Source organism: Erpetoichthys calabaricus, chromosome 12 (assembly GCF_900747795.2).
Source record: "Erpetoichthys calabaricus chromosome 12, fErpCal1.3, whole genome shotgun sequence".
Taxonomy (NCBI): Eukaryota; Metazoa; Chordata; class Cladistia; order Polypteriformes; family Polypteridae; genus Erpetoichthys; species Erpetoichthys calabaricus.
Window position 1 is genome coordinate 123,432,718 of NC_041405.2, and position 24,785 is coordinate 123,457,502.

A 24,785-nucleotide genomic window follows, 5' to 3' on the forward strand; every position below is an offset into this window, starting at 1 on the left:
ATCTAGAAAAAAATGCAGCAAGGCCATTGAGGTGGCTGAAAAAGATCTTGCATTCTTTAAGCTTTGAGGCCCCTTGAGTCAGTACTAAATTGAGCCGATGTGCATAGCAGTGTATGAATAAAGCCAAAAGTGCTCTCTCTTTAACTTTAGCCTGCACCCCATTTAATCCAGAAGACATGACCGCTGCGCCGTCAAAACACTGTGCCACAACTTTACCCAGACATTCATTTTCCAACAAAAATCTGATGATGAGACCTGCAATGTCATCGGCTCGCTTCCCACTGGTAACATCTTCAAATCTGACAAATCTCTCCTTGACACCTGTGCCCGTTACGTAACGCAGGACCAGTGCTAGCTGCACTGCGTTACTCGCATCTGTCGTCTCATCCACCATAATAGAGACGAACGGTGTTTTTTTAACGTCACTTCTTATCTCTTCTCCCATCACTTCAGCAATAGCAGTGATCAGGTCGTTTTGTATTTTACCCGACGTCCCACTAAACACTTTATTGGTGGACAGGTGGTAAAGTAAATCCGTGTTGCTCTCAGCAATGAAAGAAAAAAGCTCTACATAGTTCCCTCTGTTATTGGATCAAGCGCTTTCATCGTGTCCCCAAAATGAAAGTTCCTGTTTGCCCAAAAAAATGACACAGTCTATCAGTCTTATTAAGATTTCTCTGTTTTTCTTCACCTTTTCGTTGTGGAGCTCCGTTTCCCTGCGCACTTGCTCGCCAGCTGTAGATCCACTCTGGTTTCCCCAAACGTTTTGGAAAGCACCATTGCTTGTAAGTGTCCGGCACTGCTTTGATGTCAAGTCAAATTTACAAACCCAGTGTGGCTCCAAACACCATGTCGACCAGTGGAAAATAACAAGCACTCCCAGCAATACAATTTGCAGTGTTCCTTGGACCCTGTGAGCCAGGGGTACCGCTCGTAGTTGGTAACCTGAAAGTGGCGGACAAATCCTCCTCCTGGTCGTGACAGGCTAGCTAGCTTCGGAGTTGTCCGACCTTTCTTAACAGTGTCCAGCTTTTCTTGAAAAGTCCGTCTTGAAAATGGCCTTGAAAGTAAATCTGCCACCAAATCTATTTCTTCTCCTCCTTCAGCCATTGTGGGGTGATAAAATAGCTATTACACCATCCTATCTAATCAATGTGTCTGAATACGGTGACGTTGCCGTACACCTGCTAGAGGGCCCTAGTGCAACCAACTCAAAATCTGATTGGTTGAAGCAACAGTTTAATCGACATTTATTTTGTGTTGGAGGGCCTGCAGAACGGATTGTGAAGGCCTCCGGGCAGACTTCTTTGACTATGATTCTGCCTGGCAACAAATGATGGCTGAAATGTGATTGGTTAAATGCTTTAAACGAAAATACATGTCTGGAAGCAGCACAACCATCGGAAAAGCTATGAAAGGAAGCAGACCGACTATTTGGAATTATTTAATAAGTATTCATGGACAGAATATAATTAACATCAGTTTGTGATTCAGATATTTTTTTAGGCCAGCAGAGAAGGCCTTGCAGGCCCTGACGGTCTGCCACTGCTGTACAATAATAGTTAAAGTAGAAAATCTACATCAGAAAATGACCATAAATAATATTGACTGAAATAAAGTAGTCTGCGGCACAGTATTGAAAACTCTTTCGAAAATTTGAATGTGTGTGTAGATCATTTATTATAATGTATTGATATACACTACATCAAAAATATTATTTAATATTTTAGTCATTATTGTTCGATTTCAAGATGTGTATTTAAGGAGAAGGTAATTGTCAATTTTTGTATGCCACAGGTATGGTTTCTTAATCCTTTACTTCTTAAATGCCTTGAGATATATAGATTGCAGAAACAAAAGCATTATCATTTAATGAAATAACTTATCTTTCATCATATAACTATACTTCATTCTTATACTAAATCAAGATGATGTATCTTAATATAATAAAATAGAAAATACATTTTAGTAAATCTATCAGTATTCTAAAAAAATATATAAACTTGTCATTCAAAGTTTTGCTATTTATTTTTCAGGATTTTTATTGTATGATTGTTTCATTTTTACAATTTGGACTAAATTTAATTTTCTAATTTTTCATTCTAGTACACAACTTAAAAAGTTCCTAGGTAAATCAGTGAAAAGAGCTAAGCATCTTGCTGAAGAGTATGGTGAGAGGGCAGTAAACAAAGTGAAAAGTGTTCGAGATGAAGGTAAAGCATTTCACTGTTTTTTGTAATGTTTTCTGGTGGGTTGTATATTTGTGGCAGAATCAGTGGTTCAAATAACAACTAGGCACTATGGTTTTTACAGGTTCTCCCAGTCTTTGTTTTGATTTTCACACATGTACTCTTATTTTCCTCCTTCATACCACAGACATGCATGTAAACTTAATAGACTACCCTTACATTTGGGAAAGTATTTTATCATATGCTCTATACTTCTGGGATTAGCTCTTGCTGCTATCAATAGATAGAATTAAAAAAATCAATCCGTATAAACAGAAGTCCTTTGTATGTACCATAGTGTACAAAGCTAAAGATTTTTTTTTGTTCATATATGTAAGATGATTATCTCTTTTGACCATCATTTTTTTTTTGGACTTTTACAGATTTGAAAGCAGTTTTGCACAGTGAATCTGATTAGTAACTAAAAAAGTGTCCAAGTTTGCAGAATCTCCACTGTCACTCAGACTAACTTGGCAGAAACCTACTCTTTAAGACATGTGCACATACAGTATACACCACACTCACTCATACTGAACCAGTGTACAATCTCCAAATAACAACACACAGAGTCTCCTGGATGGAGCACAAATCCATTGTCCTAGAGCAATGAAGCAGCACCACCACCCTCTGCTGTGATATACTGCTTGGTTGTAGGTCCAAAACATTAATTTTACTGAATATTTTAATTCATTGGAAACAGAAAATTTTGAGCATTCATTTTTTTTCTCCTTGAAAGGGTCTTCAGGTGTGCTTTCTGCAGTTAAATGTTTTTTCTGGCATATTTTAGACTGTCTGGAATGTTGTTTTCATGTACTTACATTGACCACTTTTGACTAAAGTTGCCTTTCTGCATTTGCCAAGCCTTTCAGAATGGAAATTCTTATAGTATTCATATTTTCTGTGCCATAAAATGCAACTTAATAAAATGAGCTCTTTCCCAGTCCATCTTGGCAGTGCCTCTACTGTAAAGAATCTTGGTTACTGTAAAGAATCTTGGTGTCATTTTTGATTCCTCCCTCTCTTTTTCCGCCCACATAAATCACATTAAGAAACTTTCTTACTTTCACCTCCGTAACATATCCTGTGTTTGCTCCTTCCTCTCCTTCTCTAATGCTGAGAAACTTGTCCATGCTTTTATCACATCCCGCATCGATTATTGTAATTCCCTACTGGCAGGTGCCCCTTCTAATCTTATATCACAGCTCCAGCTTATTCAAAACTCAGCTGCAAGAGTCCTTACTCGAACCAGCAGCAGTGAGCACATCACACCCATCCTGCTCCGTCTTCACTGTCTCCCTGTGTCTTACAGAATCGATTATAAAATCCTACTAATAACCTACAAAGCCTTAAATAACCTTGCGCCAAACTACATCAGTGACCTTCTCATCACTATGTGCCTGCCCGCCCAGTTAGATCCTCTGATTCTAGAAATCTTGTTGTGCCCCACACTAATCTACACTCCATGGGTGACAAGGCCTTCAGCTGTATAGCGCCCAGACTCTGGAATGACCTACCGAAATTAATTAGATCAGCTGACTCCATGAATTCTTTTAAAAAATAACTCAAAACTCATCTGTTCAGGAAGGCTTTTAGCTTTACTTGACTTTATTACCCTTCTCTCAGTTTACTTCTCAGTCATGATGCTCATGTAACCTGTATGTGTGTGTGCTAGACCATCAATTATGTTGTCTGTTAGGCTTTTTTTCTCTGAATTCACTGTCGTAATCTTCTTTATTTATTTATCTGGTTTGTACAATGCTATATACTGTATACCCTGCCATTCTTTCTTATATTATGTAAGTGCCTTGAGCATGGGAAAGGCGCAATATAAATAAAATGTATTATTATTATAAGAAAAGTTAAGATCTGCATCTTGTCACAGATTTGTCCCAAAGTTCCTCTGAAACATCTTAGTGCTGATGTTAAATATTTTTGTGAAATGATTCAGCCATATCACCTTTCCAATGCTTTAAGGCACTTGCACACACTTCCAGTTGGAACTTTTAAATTCTCATTGAAATAATGGCAAATCATTCTGTACTAGTCAAGTCACGGTTTATTTTTACATACAATTGTAAACAACTGAACTAACCAAAGGATCCTGCTCTGAAAGAGTCAATTTCCTTTTAATTTTGTAGTGATTTCTGTTTTGTCCTTTTTTTCCCAATTTTTAATAAACAGATAACTCCAAAACCTCCCAGTTACCACCCTACTCCCTGTCTCACTCCAGCCTTCCTGATGTGCCATACAATTGACCACCATTGCGCCGTGCTACCCTCTAGATGAATGCATAAAATGTGCAATTGTGTAAGCAAAGTGGATTTTTAAGTCCCTTGCTCCCGTGTGCCAAGGGGAATTCCAATCATGTTGAAGAAATAAAATCCCCCATGCAGTCCATTTCGCGTTGAACCAATAAGGGGTGGGGTCCCCCATAAAGTCACGGTCACTTTGAAGCAATAATTGGTCCCCTGTGAAGTCTGTGTTCATTTCCTGAAGTCTGCAGAACAGTTGTTTTTATACATATACGCACCTGAGTGTTTTTGGGGGTTTATGGGGTTAAGTTTGAGGGATTGAGAGAAAGGTGATGTTTACTTCTGGTGTCAAAAATCCCAAAATGCTGGTACTGTACTATTTTAAAATTTGGGTTTTCCAGTACTTTTCCAGTTCCAGTATACCGAGCAACCGTAATTGTAACTCTAAATATCTGGAAGAGTCTTGTGTGTAAACTGGCAGACCAATTAAATTGGTGTTGGCTGTCTGTTGTAGTTAAATAAGTTATAGCCATTTAATGTAATTGCTGGCTGTAAATCCTGTATTATTGAAGGGTGTAATTGCATTGGTGTCAGCAGAGGCCACCGTCTTCAAGTGATACACCTTAAGAACATTCTGAACAAGTTGACGCAATCAAGTTTATTTTTTTGCCATACTGCCCATTCCTAATGATGAGAAAATATTCTGAAAGAGTCGATGGAGTACCATGCCAGAGGCATGCTTATACTGTCAGAGTTGTTTTACATGAGGTGTGAAGCAATTTAACTCTGTCCTGTTGGGACAATAAGTATGTCATAAATACACCAAGTAAAGAATGCATTTGTGATGGTAGGAAATGTTATCATTTTCCTTGTTATCAGCAGTTAAGTGTTGAAAAAAATTCAGGCTTGTATGTATTTCCATTCCTTTCCTTTATACACGTCATATGTCACATTTAGAGTCCTTGGCTCTGTCTCTGTTGGTAACTTTGATGTCTTCGCTATCTTCATATAGTTTGTGCTGCTATGGCAGAATCGCATAAATTAATTGATACTAAAAATTACATGTTACATTAATGGTCATATTTTTTTTCTTTCTAGTTTTTCACACAGATCAGGATGACCCATCATCAAGTGATGATGAAGGGATGCCATATACTAGACCTGTTAAGTTTAAAGCAGCCCATGGCTTTAAAGGACCCTTTGATTTTGACCAAATTAAAGTTGTTCAGGATTTAAGTGGTGAACATACAGTAAGTTATCAGTATATTTTTTACATTCAATCACTTTGTTTCCTCTCTGTAGCGTAAAAGCACCTAAAATAGAATGCTGATATGATGTGCATCTAGATTTTAATCATCGTGATCCTGTGACCTCCAGTTTGAATGATGCGAAGTGGAATAAAGTTATTTAATGGTCAACTGGCCAGTCTTAAGTAAACACAGAAAGTTTCAATCAAACATTTGACAAGTGACTGTCCTTTTGCTCAAAACTTAGCCACTAATTCTGGAAATTGTAAAATGTAAATGATTGAAGGATTTTCCTTCTGTGCCTGTTTATACAAAATGTGTATAAGGCACTTCATGTCATAAAAGCACATGAAATGCAAAATATTGACAAAAGTCAACATAAAATAAAATTGCATAAAACAGAACAAGATATAGGTAAATACATAAAATAAAGGAATAAAAATTAAAATAAAAAATAAACCTGACAAGAATTCAAAACTTGATTTGAAAAGAACTTGATCTGAGGCAAGCCTGGCTCTTAGACAGCTGACAAAAAGTCTATTATAGTGTTCAGTGTCCTGAATGCATTTTTGTTCCCACATTGGATATTTACACCTGGATCTCAGTTGAACTATTCTCCCTAAATTCATTTTGTAGCCAAATATGATTTATTTATCATTCAGCTGCTGTCATTGCATTTATTGCATAGTCAGATTATTTGTGTTTTTGGTATTTAACTTAATTGGATTCCTTTCAGGGTGCCGTGTGGACAATGAAATTTGCTCACTGTGGACGATTACTTGCAACTGCTGGACAGGACAAAGTTGTCAGAATATGGGTATTGAAAAATGCCTTTGATTATTTTAATAACATGAGAATGAAATACAACACTGAAGGTAAGGGTATTGTTTAATATTTTACTAAAAGTAAATAACAGTGAGTAATAGAAAGCTACAAAATGCTAAATAGGTTTGTTGTATGTCAAACTGATATTATTTTAAAGCTTGTTTCCCTTCATCTCCTTTGCCTTTCATTGTCTACTTTTTAGTATCAAACGATATGCAATTCTGAGGACAAAAATGGGTGTTTTATAAAGATAAAATGAACTGGTTGCAATAAATACTTTAAATAACTTCACGAGAGAAACTCTGTGTAATAGCCATTATACATATAGCAAGTGAGAGTATAAGTTATGAGGAAATTTTGTAAGACTCCAGTCTTCTCAATCCCAGTGAACTGTCATTAAAGGGACACACAATAGATTTCTTAAGTTTTTACTTCTTTGTACATGAAGTATAGAGAAAGTATTATAATTGTCCAAAAATTCGATGGTGAGATTTTGGTGAATCTAGACAGTTTAGACCTCCCTGTCTTTCTTGTATACATAGTATAAGGAAAATATTGGAATCCTCCAAAAATTCCATTTTGAGATTTTGATGAATCTCAACATTCTACACATCCCCGAGTCCAATAATATCATTTTCAGAATTATGTGTGTGTGTGTTTGTGTATGTAAACACGATAACTTGATTACGCTTTCACTTAGGTCAACCAAATTTTGCGCACAAGTATTAGGTTAAAAATGTAGATTTTTATCAACTGTTGAGCTATTTCTGCTAATTGGAAGTGATACTTTACCTTTTATTCATGCAGCTGCAGAGTCTGATGTATTCAACTTTACTTTTATAGTAATTGTTCAATATATTATTAATTTGATTTGTTGTTGATCTTTAATGTACATAATATAAAAACATAATCTTTGAGTATACAGTACATACTGTATCTGAGTATACTAGAAAGTCTAGGGGAGACCACTCCCGATTTTTAGATAAATTATTCATCAGGATCTTCAGAGCACACTTGCAAACTTAACTCCTAATATCATTATTGCATTGTGTTTCTTGTTTTAGGCCGTGTGTCTCCATCTCCCTCTCAAGAAAGTCTTAGCTCATCAAAGTCTGATACAGAAACAACGGTATGTTTTTAGAAAATGATGTTTACCTTGCTATTTACAAATCCTTCTTCCCATCTGGCAACAAACCTCATTTCATTTGCGCTTGCTGATTTGCAGAAGAATGGTTTATGCAATGGTAAATTCACCATACTCACTTAGATCTTTGTATACATTAAATTATTCTTTCAATATGAAAGTCATCATAACAATATCAAATTAACAACAACAACATTTATTTATATAGCACATTTTCATACAAAAAGTAGCTCAAAGTGCTTTACACAATGAAGAAAAGAAAAATAAAAGACAAAATAAGAAATTAAAATAAGACAACATTAGTTAACATAGAAAAGGAGTAAGGTCCGATGGCCAAGGTGGACAGAAAAAACAAAAAAAAACTCCAGAAAGCTGGAGAAAAAAATAAAATCTGGAGGGGTTCCAGGCCACAAGACCGCCCAGTCCCCTCTGGGCATTCTACCTAACATAAATGAAATAGTCCTCTTTGTAGTTAGGGTTCTCACGGAGTCACTTGATGCTGATGGTCATACAGACTTCTGGCTTTTAATCCATCCATCATTGTTGGAGCATAATGGTGCTTTGAGTAGCGCCACCACCAAAAGGACACCGGAAAAGGAAACAGAAGAGAGAGTAGGGGTTAGTACTGATTTTAGAGCCACCATGAATAGTTATTATAATGAATTGGATATACAGAGTATCAGGATTTAAATAACAGTGAAGTAATGAGAAGGCCATGTTAAAGTAATATGTTTTCAGCAGTTTTTTTAAAGTGCTCCACTGTATTAGCCTGGCGAATTCCTACTGGCAGGCTATTCCAGATTTTAGGTGCATAACAGCAGAAGGAAATTAACATCATATTCATCCTTTGTTATGGTTACAACATTAGATTAGAGATCTTTGTCACATACACTGCAAGAGCCTAGTGAAATTCTTAATATGTTTTATAATTAAATCATTTTGTGGAGTAACTAACATTCATGTCTGTCCTTAACACATGCTATATTACCTGGGTCCTATATTACCAGCAGTCATTATGACAAATCAGCAAGCCACCAAGAAAGTATGTTATTGACTCTGCTTGCTTATATAACATAAAAGGAAATTATCAATATTTTTGTTGTACTTACTGTATATATATTTTTAGCTATTGAATACTGTAGTGCATACAGGGTGGAGCAGGAAAGCAGGTAATTTTCAATTGACGTTCAATGCACGAATAAACACATTACAAAATATGTTTAATTATCAAATGTTTTGTGTAGGATAAACAATCAATATTTATTTTATATTTTGAAGAAAGCATTATGAAGGTGTTGTCCATTTCTTTGTACACATTCTGACAGCCTGTTATGGAAATTCTGCATTGCTTGACGTAACATGTCAAGAGGAAAGCCAGCAATTTCCTCTTCAATCCTCCTTTTTAGTTCAGCAATGCTTGCAGGACGTGTGCAGTACACTTGTCTTTTAAGATGTCCCCACAGAAACAAATTGCTACAACGGAGGTTAAAGAGCCTCTATGCCCAGTTGCTCTTCTGGAAGTGAACTGGAGTTGGTACATTGCTACAAGTACTTGGGGGTTTCCACATCAGTGATAAACTGGGCTGGTCTAGTAACAAAGAGGAAATATATAAGAAAGGACAGAGCAGACATTTTTCCATAGGGGATTGTGTTCCTTTAATGTGGGTTGTAACATCCTTTACATGTCCTATAAATGTGTGATAGGCAGTGCAAGGGAACATACAAGGGAAGCCCCTTGGACCAACAAGCTAGGTAAGAAGGCAAGCTAAGTTATGGGACATCCTGTCAACCCACTAGCGGTAGTAGTGCATGAGAAAATGAAGACAAAACTGATAGCTATTTTGATCAATTCTGCACATCCTCTGTATCACTTTAGTATTAGAGTACTTTTAGCCAACACATTATTCAGCATTATCTGAGTAGTATTTCTAATTTTTGATATAGTGCAGATAATTTTCAAATCAAAACGTTTCATGAATATTATAAGCTTTTGAATCTCAAAGTGTTGCCTTAAATGTGCATTCTTATAATATGAACTTTATTTTTCATCAAATAAAATAGTGAATTAAACACCTGATATATTTTTCTTGTAAGGTAAATCTAAATTAGCTTAATGTGTTTTATATTAGCTTTCTTTTTATTGCTTCATAGGTTAACAATACAGCTGAAGACACAGATTTGGATGATAAAAATGCACCTTTTAGACAACAGCCATTTTGCAAATACAAAGGGCACACTGCTGATCTACTTGACCTTTCTTGGTCTAAGGTAAGAAAATAAAACAAATGTTTTTAAGATTATTTCTAGTCAGATTAATGATTCTGGTGTAACATTTGTTTTAATTTCATATGTTAATGTAAAAATATGAACGTTAGCATATTACATTTTTTCTGTAGATAAGTAAGTTGTACAGTTTACTGTGATATAGAACTTTTTCACAACATACAACATCAGTAAGCAGTCAATGTTAGTTTATGGTTCAGTATGAAGTGATACTAAAAATGTCACAACACTTAGAAAATACTCATCTGTGTGTCCATTTTCTCTTATTGCAATACAGCTATGAAAAACTTTCAACTGCTTTGGCGCGGAAATTAAGCAGTCTTACTATAATTTAGGTTTCTATTGTAACTCAGTCATATAAAAGCTAATTAGAATGCTTTTTAACATGCTGAGTTCTTGGTATTGGCCTTTTACTCATAATAACTACAAACACTGAACAAACCTATCCTATATAATCAAGTATCCAATAAATTAATTATTTAGATGTATATAAGAAAGGGCGGCACGGTGGTGCAGTGGGTAGCGCTGCTGCCTCGCAGTTAGGAAACACTGGTTTGCTTCCCGGGTCCTCCCTGCATGGAGTTTGCATGTTCTCCCCATGTCTGCGTAGGTTTTCTCTGGGTGCTCTGGTTTCCTCCCACAGTCCAAAGACAGCAGGTTAGGTGTATTGGCGATCCTAAATTGTCCCTAGTGTGTGCTTGGTGTGTGTGTGTGTGTGTGTGTGTGTGCCCTGCCCTGGGTTTGTTTCCTGCCTTGCGCCCTGTGTTGGCTGGGAGTGGCTCCGGCAGACCCCCGTGACCCTGTAGTTAGGATATAGCGGGTTGGATAATGGATGGATGGATGTATATAAGAAAGGAGAATGCTATTTTACCTCCTTTTACCTTCCCACAGAGCAAAACAAAAATGGCGGTGCAGTCAATGCTAAATGATTGTCAGTGAAATCCTAGAACACTTGTTAGCCTTTGATTCAATTTAAAATTTTGACCCACAAATTCTCATCATACATGCATTCTTCCTTTCCAAGTGTATGGCTGATTAGAGTTACATATTATGAACATTCAATATTTGTGAAAATGTAGTTAGCTAGCAATTCATTAACTTTTTATTTTTAAGTTTTACTGTCTGTATCTGAATTTTAATGTTTCAAAGAATGTATTAAAAAATAATTTTAATGTTTTAAAACAAAATTTGCTAATGGATTATACACAGTTTTATCTGATCACAGTTTGCAAATTTCTTTTGAAAATATGGTTGTAGCAGAAAGAATTTCATTTTCATATGGGTGTATTTTTTATGTCATGTAGTTGCATAATAAGGTAATGCAGTTCATGTAATCTCTATAAGTAACAGACTGTATCAAGTCAAATGTGTAATAAAGCAAGAAAGGAGGAATGGGACATTTACTGTATAATCTTGAAACCTATAGGTAGCTAACCAGACCAATTAAACACAGGCATAAATAGCCTAAAGAATGTGTTAGGCCACCAGAAGCTTCTTCAACAGCAATGTGGCTTAGGTAGGATTGAATTGGATTGGAGCGTCTGGATTTAAAGTGTTTAGATGCATACAGAAGAACAATACTACATACAATTGATCCCATATATCACAGAAAGTGTGCTAGTCCCCTTGTGCTATTTTATAGTTGTTATCGATTTCCATTGCTTGTCTGCAATATTAATAAAGAGATCTCTTTCCCAGCATTGCTGAAGGTAGTCTAGCAATGAGCACTGTGGCACTATTTGATCATTTCTGGCAACACTGGCAATCTTCTTCTTCTTACTAGTTAAATATTTTTAAGTATGAACATTGGTAATGGGTTAGCGAAATTAGGCAATTTCTTTTTTTTTCTAAATTATAAATAGATAAGAATAGACATGCACAAATTTGTTGGTACCCTTACAGCTCATTGAAAAAAATGCCATATGCCACCTGAAAAGTGATTTAAGTGAAAAGCAATTGTCCCTTGTATAGTATACCTGCATGACTTTGATATGTTATCGAGTAAATAAAAGCAAATGTGAAAAGAGATACATTTTTAGTTATTCTACAAAGATATTCTAAAAAGGCTTAATTGGGTTAGAGTGATATTTTTCAGCTCTTTTCTTTAGTATCACACATGTCTCCAATCGTGCAAGCAGTCAATGTGTTTAGTTAAGTGGAGAAAAGTGGTCAGTCTGCTGTTTGGTATCATTGTGTGTTCCACTCTGAACTTGGTCCAGAGAAAGCAAAGAAGAGAGCTGACTGAGGAGATCAGAAAGAAAATTATAGACAAGCATGTTACAGGCAATAGCTATAAGACCATCTCCAAGTAGGTTTATGTTTCTGTGACAGTTGCAAATATTAAGAAGTTTAAGGTCCATGGGACTGTAGCCCTGAACATGGCCATAAAAAGAAAATTAACCCCAGAATGGGCAGAAGGGTCATGAGAGTGGTAAATCAAAAAGCCAAGGACAACTTCCAAAGAGATACAACCTGAACTACATGTTCAGATTCCATCAGTGTCTAATCATACCATTTGTTGCTTTTTGAGTGACAATGGGCTCAATGGAAAAAGACTCAGGAGGACTCCACTCTTGGAAAAAACAACATAAAATAACCAGACTGGAATTTGCTAAAATGTATATTGATAAGCCACAGTGCTTATAGGAGAGTGAGGTCCGGACAGGTTAGACAAAAGTGAAGCTTTTTGGCAAGTCACATCAGCTCTATGTTCACAGAGAAAAAAATGGGGATTTCATAGAAAAGAACACTATACCTACTTTGAAACCTGGAGGAGGCCGAGTTATATTTTGGAGCTGCTTTGCTGTGTCTGACACAGGGTGCATTGAGTCTGTCAAGACATTCTGGAGCAAAACGTACTGCCCGGTGTCAGAAAGTTCTGTGTCAATCACAGGTCATTGATCCTCCATCAGCATAATGACCCCAAACACACAGCTAAAAGCCCCCAAGGATAGATAAGAACAAAGCATTGGACTATTCTGAAGTGTTCTTCTTTGAGCTCTGATTTGAATCCTATAAACCATCAATGGAAAACACTGAAAGAAGAAGACACCCTTCAAATCTGACACAGCTGAAGCAGTTTGCTCAGGAAGAGTAGGTGAAACTACCTGTTGACAGGTGCAGAAGTCTCATTGAGAGCACCAGGAATCGTTTGTTTGTAGTGATTGCCTGTAAATGTGATGAAGCAAAGTATTAGGTTATGGGTCCCACCATTTTTGTACATGCAGTTTCCATTTGTGTTATTATTTGAAGTCCATGTCTGTAATATGTTGAGGGAATTACATATTTACAAAAGAGCTGATCAAAATGTGCAAATATATTATCAATAAAAGATCTCTTATGGTCGAGATGCCTAGAGTCTTTTCTAAAACTTGCAATAAATAGCATGTAATCCTGGGAGGGCTTAAATATGGAGTTATCCTGTAATGTAGCATCAGACAGCAGTGTGTTTAATTTCTTAGAGTGTTTTCTAGATTGGTTCCATATTTTTAGTGAGTGAAATACAATATGATTACTTGTAAAATTACCTATAATTATTAATGACCTGAATATGCAGAGAGGACTTCTTATAAGATTTTCTTTCCCCATCCAATTAGGCAGGAGTGCATTCATCATCGACTACTTCTTTCCATTATCTAAAATTATGAATATTCACAACATGGTAGTATATTATCCAGTTGGGCAGTGCCATACTACCTTCTGCTTTGGATCCTTGTTTTATTTTTTAATATGTGGTCTTTTGTTGAATAACAAAATTAAAGATCTGGAAAGTGAGATATACTTTGCACCATTCCTTCAGAAAAAATGGTCCTTTGCTGTTTATTTGGAGTGCTTGGGAGGGTTGGGATCTAGTGACTAGTAGCTATATGATATGGTTGTAATTCTCTTCAAATTATTTCTTGGCAACTCATGATCTATGCATGGGACATTGTTATCCTACAAAACTCCTTAAGCATCAGAAAAGAAATGCTCTGCCATAAGATAAATATGATGGCTCAGATTTCTTTGCATTTTCTTTGCCATTTAGCCTGCCCTCCAAGGGAATCAATGGTTCCAAGCAATGCCTCTAAAATGCACCTCACACCGTAACAGAGCTATTATAGTAATTGACTGGTACATTCTGTCCTGCAGACTTGTTTTGCTATGGTGTCACTATGTAAAACAATCAGTTGCACCATTTGCCCTTTTGTCCACAGTTTCCCATTGCTGCGGACATTTTTACCCGCAGACTTTTTTTTATCAATATCACCTTGGCCACTGTTCATTGTCAAATCTCAGCAAGTTAAGCAGTCTCTATTACTGAAGCTTCTATCAAACTTGTCAGAACAATCAGTCCAATTTCAAGACATGCAGATATTTGGGATGTACAAGGGACACTGTACAGCCTAGTGTGAACTGTACAACGTAAATCTCTTTTGTGCAGGTGTTTCACTTGTTTTGACATCTAACTATTCTCACAAGCTTTCCAGCTTGAAAGTGTTGCTTAATTACAGCAGTCTGAATAATATAACTGATTTGGTATGCTCATGTATTAACTTTTCTGTTTTTTATTCAGAGGTGTAGTGTCTTTGTGCTAAATAGTGAGGTTAGATATCCTTTAAAAAATCAACAGACTTAATAGCTAAAGACCATAAAAACACCTCATTGGAGGTGTTTGCTCATGTTTTACCATAGTGGTTTTATCACTGTTGGTAATTTTTATTTATTAATTTTCTCAGTTTGAAGCTAGTGTTTGCTCCTAATTATGTTTTAATTACATGAGTTGTTCTTGTTCTGTCAATAATTTTTACTTCTCTCTTGATATTTACTACTTTAATGCACAGGAGTCTTTATATTAATTTAGGATCAAGTCTCGATGGCTTACTTTTAACAATCAGCCATTTAACAGTGAGGTACATATAGTAAGTCAACAATATATAGCATGTAGTAAATGCTTAAATGAAATATTAAATACATTTTTTAAAAAAAAGACAAAAGTGTTCAAGAACGAGAGGTATCAATACAGATTGGTTCTCGACACAGTTTTATTGTTTTTTTCTGTGAAATAAAACACATTGGCAGGAGTTAGGAAACTAGAATGTGAATAGAAACTAAGTAATGAAAACCTCCATTAAAATCAAGATGAAGGTGTTGATTGAAAAGAAAGTCAGCCACTAAGCTTTTAGCAAAGGGTTATGATTTGTTTTACTTTCAGTTCAAACCTAACTATAGTTTTAAGAATCTTTAGACAGATTCATTTTTTTTTGTATTGTTTGTACTCACTCTGAAAACGTAACCTTGTTAAGTAATATTTTCTCTATCCTACAGAACTACTTTTTGCTTTCATCTTCCATGGACAAGACAGTACGATTATGGCACATATCACGGAGAGAATGCTTATGTTGCTTTCAGCATATTGATTTTGTTACTGCTATTGCTTTCCATCCTAGGGTAAGTATTATTAATTAATGTAGTGCATTTTGGTTTTCAAAAACACATTTTTCATGCCTTGATTGTAGTAAACACAGCATCATATTTCTGTGTTAAGGGCTGTTTGATAGCCCTCAAATTTTAAAGTTAGAATTAAAATTTCCTTTTTTTCCAGACTTCACATTTTAAAATAACAGAAATTCTGGTTGTGGCATCTGATTATTGTAAAAAAACAAAAAGTGTGAAGACCTATTTACGTGTGATTTCTGTCTCCTGCTGTATTAGGTTTATTATATTTACTTTAATGTACTAATTTAATATATTTAGTAATGGTCATCTCTCTTCATTACACTACCTGAGATAATTAATACTGTCAAAATTAACATCTTGATCTGCATAGCCGAGTAGTAGTCTAGAAAAGCTGCATGTAGCCACCCTGGAGAGTTAAGTAAATAACATGTTATGAAACTGTAAAAGTGTATATTCATATAGTTTTCCTAAAAATATAACTCATTTTTGTATACTTCATTTAAAAGAAGCCTGTGCTGTCTTCATTCTCCTTCTCACAGAGCTGCATCCTTTTACCTACAGGTGTATGGTTTCTTGAAGCCTGATTTATAAATGGTGTAATTCCAGTTATACTTTAATAGAGATTTAAGGGCTCCTGCTATTTTTTTTCTGTTGACATGTTAATTTTCTCTACATTTAGACAAATAAGCACAAATTTTATACTATTTATAAATAAGACAAGATTCAGTAGACATCTAAATATAATACACAGCTCATAATTACCTCAACTTAGGTTTTCTGAAAGGTACCCAGTCCAAGACCACAATTGCCAGTGATGTTGTCAGATACTCGCCTTGGTCAGACCTGTGTTTTTCTCCTACATTCAGACTTGTCATATAATACTTGGAACTATATTTGGTGTGGCATGCACCAAATTAACAACATTTTGGACAAAAATCTTTGCATGCATATCGGACAGCCTTGGTGTCACTGTCCCTCCTAATCCATTAATACTGTAGCTCTGTTTGGTGTACTCCCAGTTGGGCTTAAAGTGAAGAAGGACAAACAAACTGGAATTTCCTTTACTACACTACTAGCACATAGACTTTTCTTGCTCCACTGGAAGAATCCCATCCCATAACTCGTAAGTCAGTTGGTAACCGATGTTCTGTAATTCTAGAGGATCTGTTCAAAACTTTTTTAAAAATATGGCCAGATCTAATCAATAACAATTTAGAAAAAGTTTCCATTTCAGGGAAAAATATACCCTTCTTTTCTTGCTCCTTTCATAGAGTAAGTTCAGTTATTGGCTCCTCTCTCTTTCTCTTGGGTGGGGCTGAACATTGCTTTGATTTAAATTTGACTTTACTGTATGAAATTTTATCTGTTTGTAATTAAAATCAATAAATATATAAAAAAAAGTGCAGTATGCGGTGTATTACTGGATGAAATTAACTTGCATAGTGAATAATATACTGTATAGTGAAATTTAATTGTATTTTTCTTTTTTGTCACAAAAATCTTATCTCTCCCACTGTAAAAATGTGAAAACTATTTCATATTTAAAATTAGAAAAATTTAAACTTCTGTCTGAGAAGTGGTCAAAGGTTTAATGCATTAATTTGTCATTAAGTAAGCATATACCGAGCCTGTGTTGTTAGATGCTTTCATATATTTAAGTGAAAACTATGTATTGATGAATCTAATTTCAAAGCTCTCATGAAGAGTTTGTAAAGATATTGAATCTGAATTTGATGTGGATTATCACTTCTAGTACAATACAATACAATACAATTTATTTTTGTATAGCCCAAAATCACACAAGAAGTGCCGCAATGGGCTTTAACAGGCCCTGCCTCTTGACAGCCCCCCAGCCTTGACTCTCTAAGAAGACAAGGAAAAACTCCCAAAAAAAAAAAAACTTGTAGGGAAAAATGGAAGAAACCTTGGGAAAGGCAGTTCAAAGAGAGATCCCTTTCCAGGTAGGCTGGGCAAGCAGTGGGTGTCAAAAGAAGGGGGTCAATACAATACAATACAATACACAGAACAGAACAATCCTCAATACAGTATAAAAATAAAAATTTTAGAAGTACGGAGCAGAATTTAACAGTAGATGATATCACTTAAGAAGATTTGGATATATTTAGAGTCCTGGAGACCTCATCCATCAAGCTGCCTCCCCCATTTGGCCAATCCATGGCTGAAACAGCACTGGGCCAGCCAATCCGATGAAAGGACCCCTCCTTCCCACAATTCCTGCGATCCTGCATCAGGGATGACTTTACCTTAGGCAGGCAAAACAACATAACAGGTGGGCCGTGGCACCAAGTGCCACATTTGAGTACCAAGAAGAGAAACAGAATAGGTGAGGGATAGTATCCAATTATAACTATCATGTTACTTATGTTTTAGTGCTAATGACTAACAACAGAGATGCAGTCTGTACAGTTAATCAGCAGCTCTAGTCAGGATATACTAAAGTGACGTAGTGAGTCTTCAGCCGGGATTTAAAAGCTGAGACCTAAGGGGCATCTCTTATAGTAGCAGGCAGGCCATTTCACAGTTTAGGGGCCCTGTAACTAAAAGCTCGACCTCCCATTGTTATTTTATTAATCCTTGGAATCATAAGCAGAACGACATCTTGAGATCTTAATGTGCACTCTGGTTTGTAAGTCATGATAAGTTCCAACAAGTAAGCCAGACCTTGGACATTTAATACTTTATATGTTAAAAGGAGGATTTTGAAATCTGCCCTAAACTTAACTGGGAGCCAGTGTAAGGATTTAAGAACTGGTAGATATGTGTTCGTATTTTCTTGTTCTTGTAATAATTCTTGCAGCCGCATTTTGGATTAACTGGAGGCTGTATAGAGAACAGTTTGAACATCCAGTGACACCGCATTGCAGTAGTCAATCCTACTAGAGATAAATGCATGAATTATTATCACAGAATCCTGTTTATTTAGAAAGTGCCTTAATTTCCTAGCATTTTTAAGATGGACGAAACATGATTTGGACATCTTTGTAATATACGCTTTAAATGACATGCTACAGTCAAAGATAACTCCTAGATTGCGGGCTGATTCAGTAAAATTAATGGGGATTCCAACTGAGTTAAATGATGACAAAATATTGTTATGATCAGCGTCATTCCCTCCAACAATTAACATCTGTTTTTTCTGTGTTTAAAGACAAGTAGTTCTCATTCATCCACTCCTTTAATTCACTAACACAACTAATTAAAGACAACATTGGAGAAACTTCATTTGATTTAAATGAAAGGTATAACTGGGTGTCATCTGCATATGTGTGGGTCTAGGTCTGACTTTTTAAGTAATGGTTTAATGATTGACACTTTCAGTGCATCAGGTACTGTGCCATGCAATAATGAACTATTGATAATATTTAGAATAGGCGCTGCAAGAACATCCATTGCACTTTTTACTAGTTTTGTTGGCACTCGATCTAGGAAACAAGTAGTGGGCTTCATTTTAGAAATTAAAGTTAAGACTTCCTGCTCAGTTACAGGATTAAAATTATTAAAGTGCTGAATGCAATGTGAGGCAGGGTTTGCTAAGCTAGTATTTGGTTTGTAGTGTGATGCAGAGATCTGGGATCTTATATTTTTAATTTTCTCATTGAAGAAGTTCATAAAATCTGTACTGCTAATATCTGTTGGTATTTTGCACTGTTGATCTAAATTTCCATTTGTTAATTTAGCCACTGTTCTAAACAGTACCCAAGGATTTTTATTATTGCTATCTATTATTGTAGAATAGTATTCTGAGGGAGCTTTAAAGAGGGCTTTTTTATATTTATTAACACTCTCTGTCCAAGCAATTTGAAAGACATGTAGCTTTGTTGTTCTCCATCAGCGCTCCAGTTTTCGACACTCTAATTTAAGAGCTCAAGTGTTTTCATTAAACGAGAGAGAGTTTCTATGTGCTTTGATCACTTTTGTTTTAAGGGGAGCCACTGTGTCCAGAGCATCTCTCAAGGTCACATTATAATGTGATGTTAGCTGATCTAAATTTCAGCTTTTATTGCTTAGAGAGATGAAGTTCCTCTTTAATACCTCGGATTGCTGTGAATAAATATTATTAGTGCCGACATGCAGCAATAAGGTAGAAACTTCATCGTCGGCGACACGGTCCAATGCGGCCTCTATGCCAGAAATCTTGGGCCCTGCGAGGCATTTAACATTAACTGCTGGTTTAACATAGTTTGGGATTCTAACATTCCGCACTATGGAATCGCCAGTTATGAGCACTTTCTTATTCTCAGTTTCCACAGGTGCGCTACGAAGTGCTGAGAATCTGTTCTGGGTCCAAATTGGTGACCTGGGTGCTGGGGGACTCATTTTTGGCTTCTTAGACCCCTCGCCCTGTGGCTGAATTTGTGCTGCTGAGTTCCGCCACACACTGACTACAGTGGGACCTGGAGAGACTGAAGCTGAATCAGAAGTAGACGAATTGTCTTAAGCAAACCAAGTCGAACCAATTTTCGGTTTGCCTAATTGCTATCAGATTCCTAACGTGGTCCTCCAGTTCATATTTTCCCGACCAACTCTAAATTAACTAATCACTTTTGGCAGGTGAAGCTGTCTAAACTGTCGGCCGGAAAACCTGAACTGTACATGCTGCAGGACATACAACTTATAAACGTACCCTCAATGGGCAGAGAGCAGATAGAACTTACGTTTATTGTTGATGTCATTGTCTCCATTTTTTTGTAGTAACTTTGGTGCTTCAGCGCTTTCCGCGTTCAGCTGAATCACTAAGAGACCGTCGGCTTTAAGTTTCCATCACCCGCTGAGCGATCAACTTTAATTTCTCACTGCCGGTTATTTCTCTTGGTCAACTGCCGGCTTTACTTCAGTTGAACTTGCTCGGATGTTTGCGAAGGGCTACGTGCATGTGGGAGACACCGCTGCTCTGTGCTTCCGCTTGCTGCAATAGCATGCTCAGTTGTTCTCTTGTGTTGCCTAAGCACAGAAGTGTGTGTCATTTTATCCTTTGTTGTAGTTAATTTATATTAGCTCTTCTAAAATCATTGGTTAGTGCAAAATGGAAAAGATGTATTCACTGGCACAATTTTGAGATTTAGAATGTTACTTATTTTCCTAGAAAAACTATAAAGATATAATACTTTGAATTTAAATAGAGGCAAAAATGTGACAGTTTGTCTGTATCACAACAAACATAGGTTGTATACAAAGTTCTTTATTCTCCATGTGCATTCAGGATAGTGCTTAAAGCCAAATTCAGATTAGTTACCAAAAAAGGGCTATAAACTATGACTACTATGTAAAGGTGCAAATTGTTTTTCTTGTTATCAAAATGTGACAGTACCTCTGTGATAACAAAGTGCTCAGAAGGTTCAGTCACTTAATTTCTTTTAATCTCAGTTGATGGTTATTATTATTGTATGATTCATATGTGTCTTTTCAAATTTTTGGACAAGTAGTCATTCACACATACTAATAAAAACTGTAACTAAATATGATACAAAGAAAAAATCTGAACACAAATATACAATATATTTTTATCCTAAGATCCAATCTCTTCCTAGTTTGAAACTATTGAATACTTGTATCATTTTATTTGAGGTTTTATGGATACTAAAGAAAAAAATAAAGTTAAAAGTAAAGAAGGTCATTTGAATGGTATCCTGGCTTAGCCCATTATTCTCCTAATCTCATATTTGTGTTACTGACCCTGCAAGAAAAAAGTGCAACTCTAATACATATCTGACTTATAAAGTCCAAAGCCACAATGATACATTACATGAAATGCCCCTTTGACAGATCAGGCTTGAAAACCTATATTTTCTCTGCATTTTAAATCTGTGGTTACTGTACCATCTGAGCTCGCTTTTATCAGCATATGTTTCTTTGCCTTACTTCAGGCAGTTCAGGTATGTAATGGTATATTAATTATACAGAGCTAGTTTCCTTACCCAAAAGTTGTTTTTGAAAATTCTGAGTTAATATTCAAATGGAAAATCAAAATACAGCCAGTTGCCAAGATCAGGAGGGAATATGTTGCCAGTTAACTTAGCACTTATCATACAACAACTCAATTGTTACTAATGTAAATACAGGCACATGCATGACTCCCTTGTCTTAGTGCAACAGGTTTCCCTCCGTCAGTTTGAAAAGACTTAACAACACTGGGTCTGAAATTTAGAGAGGAGCCGTAGAGGATTTGCCAAATGTTGAGGTGGTACACTAAAGTAGCTCAGTAAATGTAAAGTAAAAAGTATTAATTGGTCCATTGTAGGTGTGTGCATTAGTTCTGAGCAATAGGCTTTTGCCCCCTCAGCCTCAAACTGGATTAAGTGGGTTTGAGAGGATGAAACTGAAATTACTAAACAGCAGAGACCGAACTAAACATGAAGCATGACTGAACAGGAAGATGTGCTTGACTTTATGGGTTTTAAAGTTTTCTTTCCATTATTGTATTTTTTATTTTAATTAATTTGAAATCTTTTATATATCTATGGTTTACATATGTCACCCTTTACAGAGCTCACAGACTTGCCATAAAAAATTCTTTTTTTTTTTTTTTCTTCAGGACTAGCATTTTTAGTTTTACTATTAAGGCTGATGTGGAATGTTTGTTTAAATTGTAGTATGTGATTCTCTTCTTTTTTTTATAGGATGACAGGTACTTTTTAAGTGGATCACTGGATGGTAAGCTACGGCTATGGAACATTCCTGATAAAAAGGTGGCACTTTGGAATGAAGTGGATGGACAAACTCGTCTGATCACAGCAGCAAATTTCTGCCAGAATGGAAAGTATGCAGTTATTGGTACATACGACGGAAGATGCATATTTTATGATACAGAGGTAACATAACTATGCAAGAAACGTTTTTTTGTCAGTGTATATTTTTTACCTTGTGACCAAAAGAAATAAAGTGCAATACACACATAAAAAATAAAAACTTTCAGTACATTTCTTTGCAAATTAATAAAACACACACAATATGGCTATATATGTCTACATTTATCTTCATTACACTGAAGACAAACTTAATTATATTTATCTTTTATTAAAAGGCAAAAAATGAACCTCTGTGATTAAAATTGTAGCACATTCAATTTCCCACTCTAGCCATGTCTGTAAATAAATTAGCTTTCTTTCCATTTAGTAATGACAGTTGCATCATTACAAGTAAACATGTCTGTTTTCAGACTAAATTGTTCCTAAATTAATACATTGCTATTAATGTGGCAGTCACAAACTATTTTGCTCAAAAGCAGAAAAATATAAAAAGCTTAAGTACTACTTTATTTATTTCATGTGAGGTAGATTCTGTCCCCGTTTTATTCCAAATAATTGGTAAGCACTTTCAGGTGTTATGATTTTGTTTCAAACAAGACCTGACCATGGTGTTTGTTGTACACAAAGAGGCAGGAGGTGTGGAAGAGGTTGGTGTTTGGCCATGTGACATGTTCATTAAAGGTTGTTGTCAGATGCTTAGTCTATTGCACATATTTTCAGAAGTAAGTGCATAAAAGATGAAGTGGTGTGAAGGATAGTCTGCAGGGAGCAAGAGTAAACTTTTTTTTGCAAGAAGTATATGAGAGGTGTACAGAATATTAATATAGTAAGTGTCACTTTAAATACTAGCAGTTGTTTCAGAGAAAGTAGGGGACTCTTGCTATTTGGTTCTCCTATTGAGTGTAGATGATGGTGCAGTCTCAACAGTGACAAAATGAGAAAGAGAGGGGTGCATGAAAAAAAAAATCCAGGAACTGTTTCCCATTCTGACTTCTAATAGAACCTCCCTGGCGTTGAAGGGAAGTTGTTTAAGAAAGCTATGTGAGAAGTAAAGTAGTATGCTCTATTGAGGCAACATGTGAATTAAGAAATATGAAGAAATGCTGTAAAGAACAGAAATGAGAATGATCAGGTGGAATGTCGCAGAGTGAGAGGACAAAGGAGGTGTAAGGGATATGTCCCAGGGCAATCCAAAGAAGACCTAGTTGGAGGTTGTTTCAAATATTATGAAAAGTATGGGCCTCATTACAAAGGATGCCCAGGACCACAAAAAGTGTAGGAAAACAATATGGGTACAACAGGGTAAAACTGGAAAATGACCATTAAACTGATGATTATGATGAAAGGGTAGGAGGCTCTTGTGTTTTTGTTTGGTGATTGATGTTATCTTTAACAGTTGTTATACAGTATATCTACTATTAACAGATAGATTAATCAAATGTACCACACAAAAACTCTGTGAGAAACCATACATATCTGCAAAAAGCAAATATTAGATTTTCCTCAATAATGTGATGGCATACGTCAATTAGGATAATGATTTATGGGCACCATGTATTTTTGTTATCAGTGTTTGGCTTTGACCACACATGTGAAAGCTTTTTAGCAGGTTAACTGTTACACTTTTTTCCCTCTTTGTCACTAGTTTATATTTTAAATCTTGTAAAATTGTTGTGTGCTTTGATTCCTGCTTGCAATTTTAAAATATGTGTTTAACTAGCTTACTATGACAGTCACTGAATAAATGTAACTTATTATTATTACTATCCCCCATTACAATAAAAAATTGATTTATTTTTCTCCACCAAAAACATATTAAAGTCTTAATGTGTCTTTTTTTTGTAGCATTTGAAATACCACACCCAAATTCACGTGCGATCAACGAGAGGCAGAAACAGGGTGGGTCGAAAAATTACTGGGATTGAACCATTGCCTGGAGAGAACAAGGTGTGTGTTGAAGAACATCTGCTAATAGATTACATTTAACAAGTTGAACACCATGCTCTAACAACATCAGTGTTTCTCATCCATTTTATTGTCTTGGCTATTTCTAGATATTAGTGACTTCAAATGATTCAAGAATCCGACTGTATGATTTGAGGGATTTATCTTTATCAATGAAGTACAAAGGATATGTCAATAGCAGCAGTCAGATTAAAGCCAGCTTCAGGTACAGAAATCATAATTGCCTCTTATTGGTAGTTTACTGGAAATTTGACTCAATATTTCTTCCTCTATCTCTCTCTTTTGGTTTTAGTCATGATTATTCATATATTATGAGTGGCTCTGAAGACAAATATGTTTACATCTGGAGCACATACCATGATTTGAGCAAGTTTACATCTGTGAGGAGAGACCGCAATGACTTTTGGGAAGGAATTAAAGGTAACCAGTTAGTTGTGTCAATTTAACACTGATTTAGAAAAAAAGTTAGTTTCATGTTTGTGAAAAAACAAAATTTGGATGTAATAGAATCTCCTGAAAACAAACATCTGAGACAGGGGAATTTATAAAATGAATACAATGTTTTTGGTATATCTGAGAAATGTAAGCAAAGAAGTTAACTCATTCATTCATGTGTAGTAATTTAAGATGTATAG

The 24,785-nt window shown here is 35.8% G+C and overlaps 1 protein-coding gene across 1 annotated transcript in view; it reads left to right on the forward strand.

The window, feature by feature from the left end:
• Positions 1 to 24,785, forward strand: part of wdr44 (WD repeat domain 44) — a 108,256-nt gene that overhangs the window by 73,774 nt on the left and 9,697 nt on the right. The window contains exons 9-18 of the mRNA XM_028816090.2: positions 2,107 to 2,213; positions 5,579 to 5,730; positions 6,464 to 6,602; positions 7,617 to 7,681; positions 9,848 to 9,964; positions 15,287 to 15,409; positions 22,057 to 22,248; positions 24,031 to 24,132; positions 24,240 to 24,355; positions 24,443 to 24,570. Of these exons, the coding sequence (XP_028671923.2) occupies positions 2,107 to 2,213; positions 5,579 to 5,730; positions 6,464 to 6,602; positions 7,617 to 7,681; positions 9,848 to 9,964; positions 15,287 to 15,409; positions 22,057 to 22,248; positions 24,031 to 24,132; positions 24,240 to 24,355; positions 24,443 to 24,570 (1,241 nt within the window). The remainder of the gene's footprint in view (positions 1 to 2,106; positions 2,214 to 5,578; positions 5,731 to 6,463; positions 6,603 to 7,616; positions 7,682 to 9,847; positions 9,965 to 15,286; positions 15,410 to 22,056; positions 22,249 to 24,030; positions 24,133 to 24,239; positions 24,356 to 24,442; positions 24,571 to 24,785) is intronic.